Source organism: Symsagittifera roscoffensis, chromosome 3, assembly GCF_963678635.1.
Source record: "Symsagittifera roscoffensis chromosome 3, txSymRosc1.1, whole genome shotgun sequence".
Classification (NCBI taxonomy): Eukaryota; Metazoa; Xenacoelomorpha; order Acoela; family Convolutidae; genus Symsagittifera; species Symsagittifera roscoffensis.
In genome coordinates this window covers 68,256,529-68,273,463 of record NC_087064.1, presented here as the reverse complement: position 1 = coordinate 68,273,463, position 16,935 = coordinate 68,256,529, and the positions used below count along the sequence as shown (strand labels likewise).

Here is a 16,935-nt window from a genome sequence, read left to right as displayed (position 1 = left end):
GAGAAGGATCTTCCTTAAACAGCAGCGCTTTGATTATTTGGATTTAGAACTATGCATACTTGCTTGTCGTCACTTAGTTCAATTTAAACTTTCATTCGCAAGCTTACAATTGCAGCTTCGTTTGCTTTCAATCTCATCCTCCTACTCAAGAATACCGGTGCTTTATTTTTATTCGCCATTATGAAATTTACCGGTTTAATTACGTACTTTCTTTCCGGATTTCGAATCCTGAACATGGCATTGTTTAGATCAATTGTTACGTCGAATATTTTGATGAAGTCCCTGCCTAAAATGATTTTGTCAGACTCATCTAGGTTTTCCACCACAAGAAAGCTCATCCACAGGTTGCGTTCCCCCAAGCTTAGGACTATTATCGGTGTCCTGCCTAATACCCGCAGTTCCCCTTTATTTGCAGCTGACAGCCGAATTCTCGAGTCTATAAAATTGTCTTTGTTGAAGCCCATTTGCTCCCAAGTTTCGATTGGTTTAACGCTCAAGACCGCTCCCGTGTCCAGCAATCCGCGTAACTGAGTCCTCTTACCATTTATGTCAAGCACGTGTGCTGATACGTCCGCTTCTGTCCCGATATGCATTGCATTCTCTTCCAAAATGGCACAGTGTTCAATCGATCTCACTTTCAGTTCTTCCCTGCCCATGTAGATCTGTCCGGCTAGGTCTTCGTCGCTTGTTATCATAGTCTTCGTGTAGATGTTTATTCCATCTATATTTAACATCACCTCATGAGGACCATAGGCTTTCGTGTACCTATTCTCGACGCGTACTGATTTGCTACCACCTCTTGTGAGTAGTGCCCTCAAGGCTCTAGAAATTGTTTGCGGACTTTTTGCACTTAAGTAATCTGCGTACAAATCAATATGCATTGTCGTCTGATCGCTTGCTTCACTCAGGTTTCTCGTTACATGACTGCCCACAATGATTATCGACTTTATCCTGGCTCCGATTTTTGTTATGCCGAATGGCTTTCCAGTCACCATTTTTAGAGTGTTACAATTTCCACTCTTTGTCGCTCCCACTTCTGCTTCTGGCATTGGCACTGACCTACTTAATGTCTCATTTAACTTTTGCCTTTCGATCTCCTGTTTTAGTCGTTGCTCGATCTCCTTTGTTGCTAGGTCTTGTTTTACTTTGTTGATGGCCTCCGCAGCTGCTTTCTCATAGTTAATTTCTAGAGAATTCCTGGTCTCAGCTTCTATGGCATTCTTGACTTGCGCTACAGCCTTCACCGTTTTTGTCGGTAGTTCCGCACTCGGTGCCTCCGAGTTTTTGTTTCAAAATCGGCTTGCCTATTCCTCGTGATCTGTACCGCCGCCAGCGCTAGCTTAGCTTGTGTTTTCGGTGACTTTGGTTCTTCACTGCTTCCCAAAACAACGAACAGTCCATCCTGAAGTGACCCTCTTGATTGCAGAAGAAGCATCTCGCACCTATCTTGATCATCAGGCCGCTGTAGAACTCATGTTCCTCCGTCTGGCTCATATCTTCCTCATTCAGTGCATTTCCCAGACTCTTCATGCCTTGCTTGTACGTCGTGCAATCCGCCACGTGATGATCCGTTGGTCAACAATTTGCGCATGACCTGCGTTTGTCCATATCATCTCTAGGCTTGTAGCATGACGACCTCTGTGGTTGACTCCCCCCCTTGCATGTTCCTATTCTCTGAGTACGAGTACTTCTTTGGTTTCATCAACATGTACTCCCTTGATTTTTGCCGCATCTCTTCCGGAGTCGGTGCATTATCTTTCGACAGTGTATAATACGTTGCCAACATTGTTCTCAAGTCGTCACTTTTAACACCATCAATAAATTTCGAGGCGATGCTGAAGTTCCTTCTGTTTGTTGACTCTTCTGGATCACTCCTTCTTCTCAAGCTCTCAAGATCATCCAGGAACCGATCGATTGATTCATCATCCCTCTGTCTTCTCTTTTCGAATCTCATCATAGCTTGGTGACCCTTCATTCCTGATCCGAATCGGTTCAACAATATCTCGGAGATCTTGTCTGCAGTGTCACGTTCCTCTTCCTTCTTTGCAACTACACAATTTAACGCCATGCCTTCGTAGTTGCTGAGTATCGCTGTGCAGGCCTGTCTCTCGTCGTTCAAGTTGTCTTGTTCCAAATGTAGTCTCATGACTTCTACCCATGTGTCGATGCATCCATCTGAGTCATCCTCAAATTCGTTTGGCTTCTTGAAAGTTTTACTGGATTTGCCACCTCCTCTTTCACTCGAGTCAGTGTTCCTTGTAGCGAACGCTTCCAATGTCCTATTCATCATCTCCCAGGTGCTGGCACACGTCATGGCATCAGGGCCCACATTGTTGCTCGTTGTGGAATCCCCTGACCATTTGTCGTATTTGAGGTTCTACTTTTCATAATTGTCTTGGCCCCCCCTGGTCCTATGCTCGCTGCACCCCGGGGTAACGGTAACGGTGTTGATTCCAGCTTGTTCCGTTATGGTTCCACAAAATCGACTCTGTTGCCTTGCGTTCGATCTGTTACCGGCTTGTCTAGTGATGTAAAATTTCTCAAGATGGCATCCAGTTTGAACTGTATGGCACATGAACTCTCAGCCTGGTCTCTGCTCTTTGTGTCAATTTTCGTTTCCAGGCTCCCTAACTTACTGTTCACAGTGTCATACCGTTGCTTCATTTCCTGCATGTCTTTTTAGATATTTTTCTCTCTCTCCTTGTCAGTAGCCTCTACCTTGTCTGACTTTGTTGTAGCCTCTCTTCAGTTCCCTTCGCCAGATTGAAGCAATGGTCCAGGGTCTCGCTCTTTTTGTATCTGATCTCCTTTTTTAGCAATTGTTGATCCTCTTCACTGCACTTCAGTTTTTGTCGATTTGTTCCAACTTCGCCATCAAGTCGCCTAGTTCAAGAAGAGTTGTTTTCTCTTGGTTAGCTGTTGCCCCATTGCTAACCGTTGCCTCATAGCTAGCTGTTGCTACAAGTTCGACCTGATCATCGTCTCGATTGTCCTCTGTTGTTATTGCAGCAACCGTTCCAAATGTCTTGCATTTCTCGGTCTATGGTGCTGTTTCCTCCTTCTCTCATGGTTCTATTCCGACCATCCTTGCAATCCTCTCTGTGAACCACGTTCTTTTTGTTTGAGAGTCATCCTTTATCGTTTCCGGCGTGTTGCTCGTTGTATCGACTACAATGTCAATCGGCGAGAATTCTATCGTCTTCTTTTCTTATTCCTCTACATTCGGCATCGGTGTTGACTCTGTTGTTTTCCTTTCCACCTCATCAACACTCTGATCTGGTGTCTCAAGATCAATTTCTATAGCAGGTACCGTTTGTCCCTCCTTGCTTTCCTTTGCGCTTCTTGTGTTGACCATGCTCACCGAACAGTTCTTTCTCATTACTTTTTGGTCCGACGGCATCGCTTTCCATTGCGATGAGTTATGTTTTGTCTTTGACTCAGAACTCTTTTTTCTGCTATTGGTACCCTACTTCGCCTCATGATTCTTATTTATAATTTTTTCTATTTACAATATTAATCTTTACAAAATTCTATTCTAAGTATAAAAATTCTAAAAATTATTCCTAATTTTCTTAAGTTAAAATCTTTCAATTTGTGATCTTATAAGATTTGATTTTTCTTTATTTAATCGTTCTGACCGGTTCTTTGTATTCTTCACTTAAGTATTTGGATATTTCACACTGTCCCAAGACCTATCACTCAAGTGTTGGGCTACTTCGCACTGTCCCAAGACCCTTTTCGCTCAGATTTCGGGACTCTTCGCACGTCGCAAGACCTCTTGGTACAGTCCCAAGGCTTTTCCGTCCTGTCCCAAGACCTTTCAGTACTGTCCCAAGATTTTTCCGCACCGTCCCAAGACTTTTTGGTAATGTCCCAAGACTTTTCTGTACTGTACCTCCCAAGACTTTTCGGTACTGTCCCAAGACTTTTCGGCACTGTCCCAAGGCTTCTTGGTACTGTCCCAAGATTTTTCTGCACTGTCCCAAGACTTTCCCTTACTGTCCCCAGACTTCTTGGTACCGTCCCAGGACTTCGTCACTTCAGTGTTGGGACACTTCACACTGTCCCAAGACCCCTTCTTTTTTAGTGTTGGGACAACCTGACTTCTTGTTCTTCGTTGTTGGGACTCTTGAACCACTATCCCTGGTACCACCACTTGAGCTCTAGTATGACAATTTCCCCAAAACCCACCCTTACTGGCCAAAAGTTTCAAATGCTAACCCCCCTGTATCTATCTCCCTTTGTTAATCTGATGCATGTTGAAATCCAACTTGTTCGCAGGTGTGTTGTGATCACCTGTTCGTTCAAAACCGATAATATTAGTACCGAAAACGTAAAAACTCAAACGAGAAAAAATTATAAAAACAGAAAGTTGAACCCACCTAAAATCAAAGGTGACCAATGTCGTCCTTTCGTAGAAAAAATGTCTGGTACCTGATTGTCACGTGTTTTCCTCCCCCCTACTAACGTTCTTATAGGGTACTTTCCTTCCGGGTTTCAAAAACTGTATCTCCGTTCCCCTCACCCGATCCTACCTTAATTCGATCTGAAATTTGGATATCCTCTCTCTGTAATTCACGCGTGTAGAATTATAATGTAACTAAATCGACGATATCGATTGATAGTTACTTTAACGTGTCCCCCTTTTTTACAATTTGCAACCGCCGACCTCTAACCTAACCAGTCCCCCTTCTAACCTCCCCCCTATTTAGCCCCCCTCGTAAGCCGAAAATTACATTAAGCGCTGGGTGCTAAACCTCTCGAGAGAAAACCGTAGAACCTGTTTTCAAGCTATGCTCAAATAAAAACGTTCCTCAAAACAGTGGAGTTCCACTTATCCAATTTTACACTTGTCTCCTATAATGTAATGTGGATTCTAACGATACCCGATAGACCAACCAGAACACCTCTGTGTGTCCCCCTCTGGTTGTTCTGATTCCGTGCTGGTTGTTTGCTTGGCTCGTCCAGCACCTCTCTCCAGCACCATTTTCCCACTTGGCTGGTCACCTCTTCCAGTCCAGTGTCCCTGTGGTTCGTCGATTGACCAAACAAAACACCCCTGTGTGCCTTCTCTGCTCGGTACCGTCGGTGCTGGATGTCCCCTTGTCGCGTCCAGCACTTGTCGGGTTTTCTTCTTGCGAACCACTTTCCTACTTGCTGGGTCACCTTTTCCAGTCAAGTCTCCTGATGGTCCAGCTAAGTTGCACGCTATCCGAAAACCCTTGACAACGCCCCACACTCGGGCACATTTTTAAATTGCTGAAATGATCGAAACGATCGGTCTTATGAAAACAGTATGGGTATAATATTTAATTAATATAAATGTTTGATCCAACTAATCTGGTGTCAAAGTTACTGTCATTTTTTGTTTTATGGTTTTTGTTACTTTTTCTATTTTTTTTTCGACTTTTGTTTCGCTTTTTGTCTTTTTGCTCGTTTCTTAGTCCCCCTAGTTACCCCCCCCCCACCCTTACTCGGTTAGCTAGGCCTCGTTCGGAAAGCGTACTAGGAAGTTTTCTCGATTTTCTTAAAAATCTATCACGGAACAACCGGAAAGTTTACACGTTCCCGCTGAACCGTACCACCGGTACTCTAGAATGGGTATGTAGAACGGAGCTGTGTCGAGTGGGTTCGACTCCGTAGTCATGATGTCGTTAAAACACCCATGAGCGCCATAAAAACACTATGTAACAGTCGCCTACTTAAGTCACATATGAGGTTAAAGAAAAATAGGCCCTATAACCATTGGCTCAAGAGTCAGGGACACTATCTCTTGTGTTTTTCTACCTCGAACGGTCGGAGCCAATTCGGTTCACTTGCGACATGAGACTAAAACCCTCGTTACAGCTTAAAGGCCACTACCAAAATACCCCCCCACTCTAGAAAATAAGAACGTCCCCATACTTAGGTCTCAAAATACCCAAAACACATGAACGCCGTTAAAAACAGGGTCGGAACAGTCCGTAAGGTTTTTTTTTATTAGACAGTGGAACTTTGATCCATTTCAGATGGATCAACCTAAAACTCTCCTTATCTCAACATAACAATTACAAAACACACTCAAGAAAACTAAATTGGGTACTCACATACCAGCACACTCGAGAATTGGAGTAACTAAACTAACTAGCGACTCTAGCATAATTGTAAAAACTTGAGAAGTTTGCTTTTAATAATTTCCAACAAAGGAAATGAGTTTCACTTGAGAAATAAAATTTTGGGTTGGATCATTGGGAGACTTCGGTTGTCCACCTTTCCACCGAAGGTTCACTCTGGTCCACTTCGAATAAATATACTCTTCTTTCGTAATCGTTCTGTCTCCTATTTCAGGATAAGACAGCTCTACTCTCGTGTGATTTTTATGTCTGGAAATTATGAATAGCAATTTCCCGCTGTTTTTTTCAACTACTTTCCCACAATTGCAATTCGGTTGTTCTGTTCTTGCGTTTCTGAGGTTCTCAGTTGTCGCAAGAAATTTGAGCATGACAGGCTCAATTCGAATTTTTGAAAAATTACATTCACCCCCAAAATTACGTCGTTCCCATTTCTCAAGGTCAAAATTTCAAATATGATCGACTGGCACACTCCAAAAAATTTTCTGAAGATAAGCTACGCCAGTTAATCGTGGAAAAATTGAAATCGTTGTAAATGATAATATCATCGCAATTTCTTGTCAGCTGATTTGTATGATTGAAAAGTCTTTTTGGGTCTTCACTTGTATACGCAGACTTACTATTTGCCGGAGAGTTATAGCAACATATAATCAAAATTTTCTTTTGATTGATATTAACGTAACAAGCAACTGCAGAACCGTTTGTGTCATAATCGAAAAAAGCTTGTTCGGAGTTATAGCTTGATTTAACGCATATCATGGTACCACCATGGGCTGTGGTTTTCAATGGAGATTTACGATTAGAGCGAAAACATTGGTATTCTGGTAAAAACAGCTCTGAATCCGTCTGTTCATTTTTTAACCAAGTCTCTGCTATGCAAACAAAATTATATGGGTTTGCTATTAAAAAGTTTTAAATTTCTTGACGTCTTGATATTTTAAACTGATTCCGGATATTGTAAAACATAGCTGAAATTTCGATTTTTGAATCGTTTAGTCTGTTGGAAATGTGAACTGGCCTGTTTTTCAAGTATAAAACGATTTTTCGTATCTCGATATCAGTGTACGCTGTTCCTTCGTTAAGTAGCTCTCTGCGTTATTCAATAATGATTGCTTTTTTGCATGCTCTTTTTTATTTAAAGATTTCGAAATAAAAATCGAGTATTTGTTTCCCATATACTCCGGTTCGTACATTTTTAAATTGGGGGCGCGTGCGAGTATTTTTTCTACTGTAAAAATGTCACGAAACTTTACAAGGATCTGCCTGGGTCTAGTTTTCCCAAGTTCTAATTTTCCGAGTCGCCGAAAAGGAAATTTCAATTGAGTTTAATCCCAAGTTTTCAAAAGCACTTTGTATCAGTTTTTGATCATGCTCAAAAACTTTTGAAAGATTAACCTTTTCTGTACTTTCATTTTGCGCCTCCTTATATTCAGGTATACGACTGAACCTTAGCTCATGGTCATAATCAATTTTCGTGTTAACAGCATCGCTACACTTAGCTACGGTTTGCTGAGAGAACTTCCTCCACCATGGTCCGAGTACTTTCCACTCTCTCTTTGAGCTCCGTGATATCCCTGCTCAATTCCTTTGTATCAATTGCATCAATTTGAGGGCTCTCTAGACAGCTGTTACATGTAAAGGTCACATTTGCCCTCTCCAAAAACTTGAACTCATCCTTCGAATATCCCATGCAAGTATTATGTGTCCATCTCTGACACCTCTCACATAAGATCCAGTTCTCCCCTTTCGACATGTTACATATGGTGCAGCACTCCTGCTGCTTCGATGCTAGTCGAGTTCTAACTGACGTTCCAGGCATAACGTTATATGAAACGATGCAATAGATGTTCATCCATTATCTATTTAATTAGTTAAACGCAATCAAGTCATATCTTAGTGTTAAACGCATTGTTTGCTTATTGGCGCCTTTTGAAACATTTAAGGGTCGGTCAGCCGAAAAGGGATCCCGTAAAATAGTAGCAAAAGGAGGATCTTTTGGGTCAGATGATGGGACCGTATTCTGAAGACAGGCGTACCCCCTTTTCCCCAAAATCTGCCCCTGATTTAAATACATCTACAAATTGTAGATCAAATCAAGTCATATCTTAGCGGTAAACGCATTGTTTGCTTAACAATTATTTTAGCCTCCTTTACTATGGTGCTTTCAGAAATTTCAATAATCTGATTGAGAAAGACTTGTATTACAATTTAGAAAATTGTGGAAATGAGAACTACTTGAAATTTTTAGATGAATTATTATTATTTTTAGTTTGTTATGTCTCTGAAACCAAAAGTTGTAAATTTTGAAGAAAAATGGAAGGAAGTGAGTCGAGTTGTTCATATTTTGATGAACAATAGTGAAAATTTATCGAGAAATGACTGGCTCGACAGTTTTTCTCTAGTCTATACGTTATGTACTGCCGCAGGCAGTGAAACTATGTTCGAAAGAACTTATTTCCAGACAAAAACTCTGATGGAGACGCATGTTGATCAGATCAAAGAAGAAATTCTGGAGGTAGTAAGATTTCACTTCAAGTTGGTTCTAGATTATCAGCAAAAATTCATCTTTAAATTTATTTGGCGAATCTTATTTCGAGTGTAACCAAACCAAATTGCTTCTCATCAGAATTTATATGAATTAAATTTTCTAGCAAATATTTGCAATCTACGATTTGAAAGGATTTAGCAGCTACATTTCAGTAGTGGTTAACACAAAAATCGGTCTCAATCTTAAATTTTATAAAAATTAGTTCTCGGTTTAGTGATAGGCTGTTATTTTCTTGATTCAACAGGACGTGTCGAAAGTTTTTTTCACCCAGCTTTTTTGTTGCATAATTTAAGTGAATCCAGGGTCAAGAATGAAGCGTGTTATGATGCTAACATTTAAAAAAGTTCAAAAAACGGAATGAGTTCAATACCGACATGCTTCACCTAATGTCTGGTTAATTAGGAGGGACCATTCGTTTAAGCCATACTAATGCATCTGTAACAAAAACGAAGCAGCAAATTTAGTCCAAGATCAAAGTATGATGACCAACCTCTAGAATAGCAACCTAACATTCTCTAGAATAGCTTTTTTGGAATAGCATTTTTCTTTGTCTGGAATCCCCGGATGATGAGTAATGCTTTCCTCAGTAATACAATGCTTAGTGTTGTTCTCACAAAAATTATTGTGTTTTGTTATGATTCATGTCTTATTTCGCTGAGTTTATACATCAGCCTTTTAATCTTTTCTGTTGAGCCTGGCGCTGCTCCTATGCTGGTAAAATTTAAAGGCATGAGCGAGCTATGCTCGACTTCGGTATTTGTTATTATTTCTATGGTTTTTTGCTCTCGTGGTACTTGGGGTCTGTAATTATTTTTGAGGCGTGACTTCGCAAGTGAGTTGAGGATTTTAAGATTAAAGAACGATCTGCTGAATCGCACATTATTGCTCGGTAAGAAAACAAGCGCAATTGTAACAACAAAAACCCGAGCCTCGGAAATTATAAAGTTCCGCAAAGGCCTAGAAAAGGAACGTTGAGGCCTTCTTTTTGTTATCTCCAAAGACGTCCCCTATGAAACTACCACCTCTTCTCTCTCTCATCCCTTAAGTCACAAACAATAAACATAAAAAGCAAAGACGGCAAATTTCAGTCACGAACATACGCAATTATACCGAGATTCTTGTGCCCCCAGTGCTTCGCCGCCTTACTTAACCACCCATTCGTCGACTCGAGTGGACTTATATCAGAGACCTGAACGCTCACACTTCCCTTTGGAAACCCCGAATTCCAGAAGCTGACCGTGGTGCTACCTTTCCTTATGAAATAACATCCTCCTCCCTCCCCCGTCCCACTAAACACTGAATACCAACTAACCCTGCTGGCCTACCAAACTTGCTTGCTTATATCAATAAGCATCGTCCCCCAACATATCTCTCGCCCCACAACCACTATTTCTCCTGCTACTGACCCAGGCCACCTATCTTTTATTCAATCCACTAACTCAAACCCTGGGACTCATCGTACAGTCACCATCACAAGTTTCTTCAATAAGAGGACTGTTCAATAAGAGGTCTAATTTTCAGTCAAAACTGTTTGAAGGCGGAAGACACTCGAAATATCAACTAAGTAAGTGATGTTGAGTTTTGTTTTGGTCTCAATTAGCAAATAAATGCGCATATTCCGAGTCAGAATTTAGGTATAAGAAATAAACTAACAATTAATGTGCTACTACAGTGAATTCAAGATCACTAAAAAAACCTAGCGAGGAGTTAGAAGCGCTTGTATACAGACTTGAGTCGCCTCCGAACATTATAATTGTAACAGAAACTTGGCTAGATAAAACTGACAAAGTATTCTCATATACAATGGCTGGATTTAACTATGTCTCCAAACCGCGACCTTCCCTTGGAGGAGACATTCTTTTTCATTGTGACAATGATGTGAATATTATACAAGAATTAAATGCATCTATTAACGAAAGATTAATGTTAGAACAGGATAAAAGGTATAAAAAGTAAGGGGGTTGATAAATTAGACGATAAGCAAATTAGACGGAGGTACTTAAAAGGAAATTAGACGGTTTTGCAAAACTGCAATTGTGAGAAAATAGAAGAAAGTGAGAGAAATTAACTTTGTTTGCACACAAATTGCGTCAGAAAAATCAAATTGTTTGTAGAAAACAGTTCAATTTCGGTGGCCAAAAACTTTACAAGTCAATCATGCATAATTTATTCAATTCAAAACTCTCCTGTAATATTCAGATTTGACATTTTATGTTCATTTAAACTAATTGTTTTGATAGGTATTGACATTTCATGTTCTTTTTGTATTTGTGAAACTTGACTCTTAAGAAAAAATTTTGTTGGCCTTTTCCCTTTCGTCTAAAATGCCAGATCTGTAAAAAATAAATTCCGTCTAATTTCATTTTTGTAGCATCCGTCTAATTTGCTTATCGTCTAATTTCCTAGGCCCCAAAAAGTAAGCGTACATCTCACTCCTAAAGTGAAAAGTTACAGTTCATTGAAAATTTAGATGAAACGCTAGAATATTTACAATCATTTAAAGGTCCAGTTTTTATATCTGAGATATTAATATAGACACACCCAAGTTAAACAGAGCAACGTAAAGATATTTTAGATGCAATCCAGTCGAATGAATTTGAAATATTTAGCAACTTACCAACCAGAATATCAGAAATTACTTAATCTGGCTTGGATCGTTTTTTTAGTTAATTCCTTGCAAGGATGCAAGATAGAACTACTACCAGATAAGATAACATTCGAAATCATAAAAATAGCAATTGTATAAGCGAAATGAACAGCAATAATGGTGTTTTGGAAGAAGCGTCGGAAAAAATTGTAACAGTTTTTTCGCAAATATAGTTTAAATATACCAAAAGAAAACTTAAAAATCAGAATTCCTGAACCCTTAATGTAAATTTATTTATACCCAGCCACTGAAAATGAAGTCATCGATATAATTTCAAAAATAAAAAAATAAATAGTCTACAGGTGTAGAGGAAATAAGTAATAAAATGTTCAAATCATGCTGCGAGACAACATCATTAGTAATACAAATAATTATCAATGACTCAGTTAACCAAGATTTTTTCCTTCAGAACTTACAAAGTAAAGATTTTACCCATGCATAACGAAGGTTCTTAAAGTGAAATGAATAACTATCGGCCTATTGCGCTGCTGCCCTCAATAAGTAAGTTATGTTTAATAGAATATTTGAATATCTTGAAAATTTAGATTCATTCATAACAAACATCTCGGCTATAGGATAAGCACAGTAAAATTGATGCCATTGCATAAATCACTGGAAAAAATGCGAAAATCCAATCAGATATTTCAATCCTAGCATTTTTCTCAAGCTTAAAAAGGCATTTGATACAATAGATCATAGTATCTTAATGGTAAAGCTTCCATACTACGGAATAAGCAATACCTGCTATAATTGGATAAATAGCTATCTAACAAGCTGCAAGTTATGTGTTCAAATAAATAGTATTTGTTCTGATTATCAAAAGGTGACAAGTTGAGTACCCCAAGGTTCAAATTGTTTCAATATTAGGTCCATTTCTTGTTTTCATTTATGTTAATGAACGATTAAATGTATGCAAAAACTCAGAAATTAATTTCAGATGCCACCACGGTCTTGTGCCTTGACAGTTCTATAGAAATTTCAAGTGACGATTTTTATGCAGTAGCACGATGGCTCTCAGCAAATAAACTCCCTAAACATGGAAAAAACCATTCAATTAAATATAACAAAAAGAAGCGTTTCTGCCAATACCATCTCTTTTCAAAATAAAAACTTGTCATCGGAGTTGTTATGGAAATATTCGGGAGTGAACAGAGATCATATTTTAAATTCAGTTGTACACATTGACTACGTCAGAACCAAATTGCGCAAACAGTGTAGAATAGCAGCAAAAATTGTTTCAAAGCCATTTCGTGTAGTCTTGGAACGTAGTTCAGACTCTTATTCAAATCGTGATAAGTCTTGATTTTTTGCCTGGAAAAGTCCTAAATTTTGTTCACGATCAAATTTAATTTTTCGTAGCTTGGCTTGATTTTATAAGTTCACTTCATTTTTTATAGTTCAAGGCAAACTTCAATATCGAACTGCAAAAGTATAAAGGTCACGAAAAACTTGATCAGTTTCTAGTTTCGAAAGTGGGTTTCACTTTTTAGGCATCGCAGTGGAATTAAAATTTACTTTCTGAAAATAAATTTAAAGAGTTGTAAGGCCATCTTTTTTTTCGTTTGAGTTTTTTTTCACAAAACGAGGCTGTTTTGTTCTTCCTGTTTGCTGGCTTCCATTGACTCTTTTCAATTTGTCTCTTGGCTACGTTTGTTTCTTTTCGCAAGAAAGCAAAATATAAACTTTTCTCTTAAAACTAGGCTTTCTTGATTATTCTTGTTAATTTTAAGATATATGCCAGTACACCGGCCTAAAATTTTTTTTCTATTTTCTTCAATATTATTTTTGTTTGATTTGAGTTTTTGAACTGAACCTTCATGCATTATAGGCGTTGGATAATGGCTAGATTGGATAAACTTTCCGCATTGAAAGTTTTTTCAATATCCATAATGTTTTATCTAAATTCTTGCTCATCCTTTCGTTTTGCGAGTGATGCGAAGCCGGCTTCGTCTGTTTTTTATTATTAAAATGAAGCTTCTGGATGGGCAAACCAGTCAACCATATTTAAACTAAATTTCGATTGTGATATTTAGTACTTTATGCAATATAGGCGTTGGATAATGGCTAGATTGTATTAACTTTCCGTATTGAAAGTTTTTTCAAATCTATAATGTTTTATCTAAATTCTTGCTCATCCTTTCGTTTTGCGAGTGATGCGAAACCTGCTTCTTCTGTTTTTTATTATTAAAATCAAGCTTCTAGATGGGCAAAACTGTTAACCGACTTTGACCTAAATATCTATTGTGATTTGTGGTACAAAAATTTAATAAATACAATAAGTACAAATCAGGTTCGAAAATTTTTTATGCGTAATCATTTTGAAGTTCAAATTGAATACCAGGGTTGAGTCTGTTCAGGGTTAAGACGTTAATTTAACCCAAAGTTGATCATTTTCAAGACTGCAATATGCACTTTGGTTGATCTTTTATACACTTGCGAGATCAAAAGCCTGTCCTTATTTTTTTCAGTATGAATGAAATTGAAATTAGTTTTTCCGTAAAAGTTGAATTTTTGGACTTTTGTTTGTCTAGTTATGTTTTGCCGGGTTAGTTGCCACATCACGGATATTTTTTGAGTTGTTGGCAATTTACATTGTGTTAGGGCTGTTGATTTACTCCTGTAATTTGCACTCTAATAATGTTGACTTAGTATGTTATCTTTGTTGACTTTTTTCGCTTAAAAGTTTTTCGAACTAAATGATTTGAGCTTATATTTTATCGGTTTATGCAACTTAATTTGTGTCGCTTGAAGGACAGAAATTGATTATTGTTTTCAAAATGATTCAGGCTGTTCGTCGTGTAAAACTTCAAATTTTTAAAACTTAATCGATCAAAATGACTTTTTGAAAAGATTTTTCTGAAGCGTTTCAGTTTTCGGCTCAATGAGTGTCTGCATACGTTTTGTCGGCTTAGTGGCCACTTTGCGAATACTAACATTATTTGATGCTGGTAGGTGTGGTTCTTGACTATTTTAATTATATATTTTTTTCTGCTGAATTTTTTCCGTTTTATTTTGTGTTTGCTTCGGTAGTTATGAGATTTTTTGATGCAAAAATCAAGAGGAAAATTGTTATGAACAAATATGAAAATTTGTTGATAAGATTTTTTTAAAAATTATTAACCCAAAATATTGCTTTTCAATTCAAAATTTTGGTTTCTTGGCTCTAAATTAAAACGGTTTTCAACCTGCGATCATTTTTTGTAACGCTAAGGGATTTGAAAACTGCAAATTTGCTCTATTCTAAAAATTTGCTCTATTGGTTCTGATATTCCGTCCAATTGATAAGCTTATATTTGCGGAATATATCATTTTGGACTAAACAGTGTGGTGGGGGGGGGAACAATTTCTATGACAAAAGCTTTTAAAAAAAATTCCTATGTCAAAATACAATCAGAAAGTTCAGGGTTTTACTCCAATACGAGCAGTTCTGTTTAAAATAATTTGAGAGAGTCTGGCTAACGAAATGACTTTTCAACTAATAAGCTATGGAAGGTTTTTCTGCAAAATTTTCGTTTTATTCAAAAATAGGAGCAGTAGTTTGATTCATCTTTTTTTTCTGATTCGGTCGTTTTCGGAAGTTTGATTCGGGCGTTTTTTTCAAGAAAATTTCTAGTTTCGAAACAGGAAATTAATTTTCAGATTTCCCAGCAAAAAATTAACGGTTGATACAGTTTTCTCAAATTGAGTTAATTTATCAAAAAGGTGCCAATCATAAATTCTTCTAGAAATTCAAAAAGTTTAAAGGGCATCTAATTTTTGTCTTTGAAGTTCGAAAGATTTTTTCATGATAGTAAGTATTTTTTTCTGTTTGTTTGCGTGTCTTGACTCTTTGCCAACTGTATGTTGACTATTTTGTCAAAAGTTGTTAACAATGAAAGCTCCCTGAGTTTTGAGGTGGTATAAATTGTGAAACTCAAAATTATGGAAAATTTTTTTGAAATAAATCAGGCTTTTTTAGAGAAATTTCGCCAAATGCTTGAGTAAAATTCTGTTCATTATATTTCATGCTAGTGCTTCTAATAGTGAATTATTAGTCATAGCAGTTTCTGCCCTGCTAATGGTTCATCGTTGCATCTTAGCTAAGGCGCAATATTGTTTTTCCAGATTCTGACCATTCTCTCTTCAAACTTTTCAATTTCAAATTAAAAGCGGTTTTTAAAATGACTTTGTGATACTTTTGTCGTAAGTTTTGGTTTTTTTTACAAGCTTGCGTTTATGATATTTTACGAGTTGACTTCATTCAACCTACATTTTAAAAATAAGTGCTCGACGAAAGTACGGAATTTCAATATCTGTGTGCTTCTCTGGTTCTAATTCTATTTGGCAATTAAATAGCCTGTGTTTCATCCGCTTTAATTATGGCCGGTCGTTGGACGACTTATAGGTCGTAGGGCGTAGTTGTGGAGACATTAGGCTCATACTCTGGAAATTGAGAATTTGAATCTTGGAGGTGGAAATTGTAAAATTTTTCAAAGCTTATATACTTATTTCTTTTATTGTATAGCTTCCTTTTTCCTTGTGTTTGAAAAGTGCAGCTTTTCTTCAGTGTTCAAGTTTAAATTTGATATAATGAATTGAATTTTTGTTAAATTTTCATCGTCCCACTGTTGCATAAAAACGGCGATGTTTGTAGTTCCACTAGTGTATTTTTTTGGTTTTCACATACAAATTTAGCTCACAATTTTTCAACTGACTGAATGTCTAGATAGATGAATGGGTTGTCGGTTTTGTGTAGGCAGAAGACAAACTGTCAATGTACCAAGATAAATGGGACAAGTTCTACAGAGGATCTCAATATGTGAACCAATTCTACACCTACATGAACAAACAGCACATCCACCCAAACAGAAACCCTGCCACAGAGTCCAGATATGGAATAGAGTACAATCGAGAGAAACCCAACAAAGGTAATTCATAATCAACCATAATTATTTGACCAGTTGTGGCCACGTCATGGTTGTGTTAGTCATAGATCGATACAAATTTAAGAAATTCAGCGGCACCAAGAAATCGGCAACTGTTTTTATGCTGTCTCCGTTTTCCTTGAAGTAGTTTTAGAAAAGTCAAAATGAGGCTAACACGAAGGCACAAACTTTGAAATTGAGTTTAGGGATATTTTTTTCAAAGGAAAAATAATGGTGCTATTTTATCTATTTTTGACATATTTGCATCGCCAAAACATTTCCCGGGCACTTTGAATATTTTTTTAATTTGGGGAATCAAGTCAAGAGGAATCATAATGCATATTATAGTAAGAGCAGTTCAACATAGAAAAGGGAAATTAAACATGTTTCGAAACATGTTTGCTAAAGAAAGAAATGGTTATCAGTTTTCTTCAAAAATGGTCGTTTTTTAATCCATTCTTTGTTACTAATTTTGCTTGGAGTGAATAGTCGGAAAATGTACTGTTACCCGCTTATTTACAGGGTATTCGTGTTTTATTTTCTAACTCACCATCAAGTGATGTTGAAAAGATATCATGATGATGATGGGGTTCTTTTCTGTTAATAGTCTGTTAATGGATCATAGTTTTAAATCTGATTGGTTGAAATTAAGCCCAAAAAAGTTAAATCTGAGTTAGCATTAAAAAAAGCTCTATTAACAACAAGGTAAATTTGCGTCGTGTAACC

General features: G+C 37.6%; 1 protein-coding gene across 1 annotated transcript in view; it reads left to right on the top strand.

Annotated features, from left to right (window-relative positions):
• LOC134842127 (cullin-2-like) overlaps positions 1-16,935 on the top strand; it is a 170,277-nt gene that overhangs the window by 149,820 nt on the left and 3,522 nt on the right. The window contains exons 2-3 of the mRNA XM_063858325.1: positions 8,377-8,625; positions 16,041-16,212. Of these exons, the coding sequence (XP_063714395.1) occupies positions 8,386-8,625; positions 16,041-16,212 (412 nt within the window). The 5' untranslated portion in view covers positions 8,377-8,385. The remainder of the gene's footprint in view (positions 1-8,376; positions 8,626-16,040; positions 16,213-16,935) is intronic.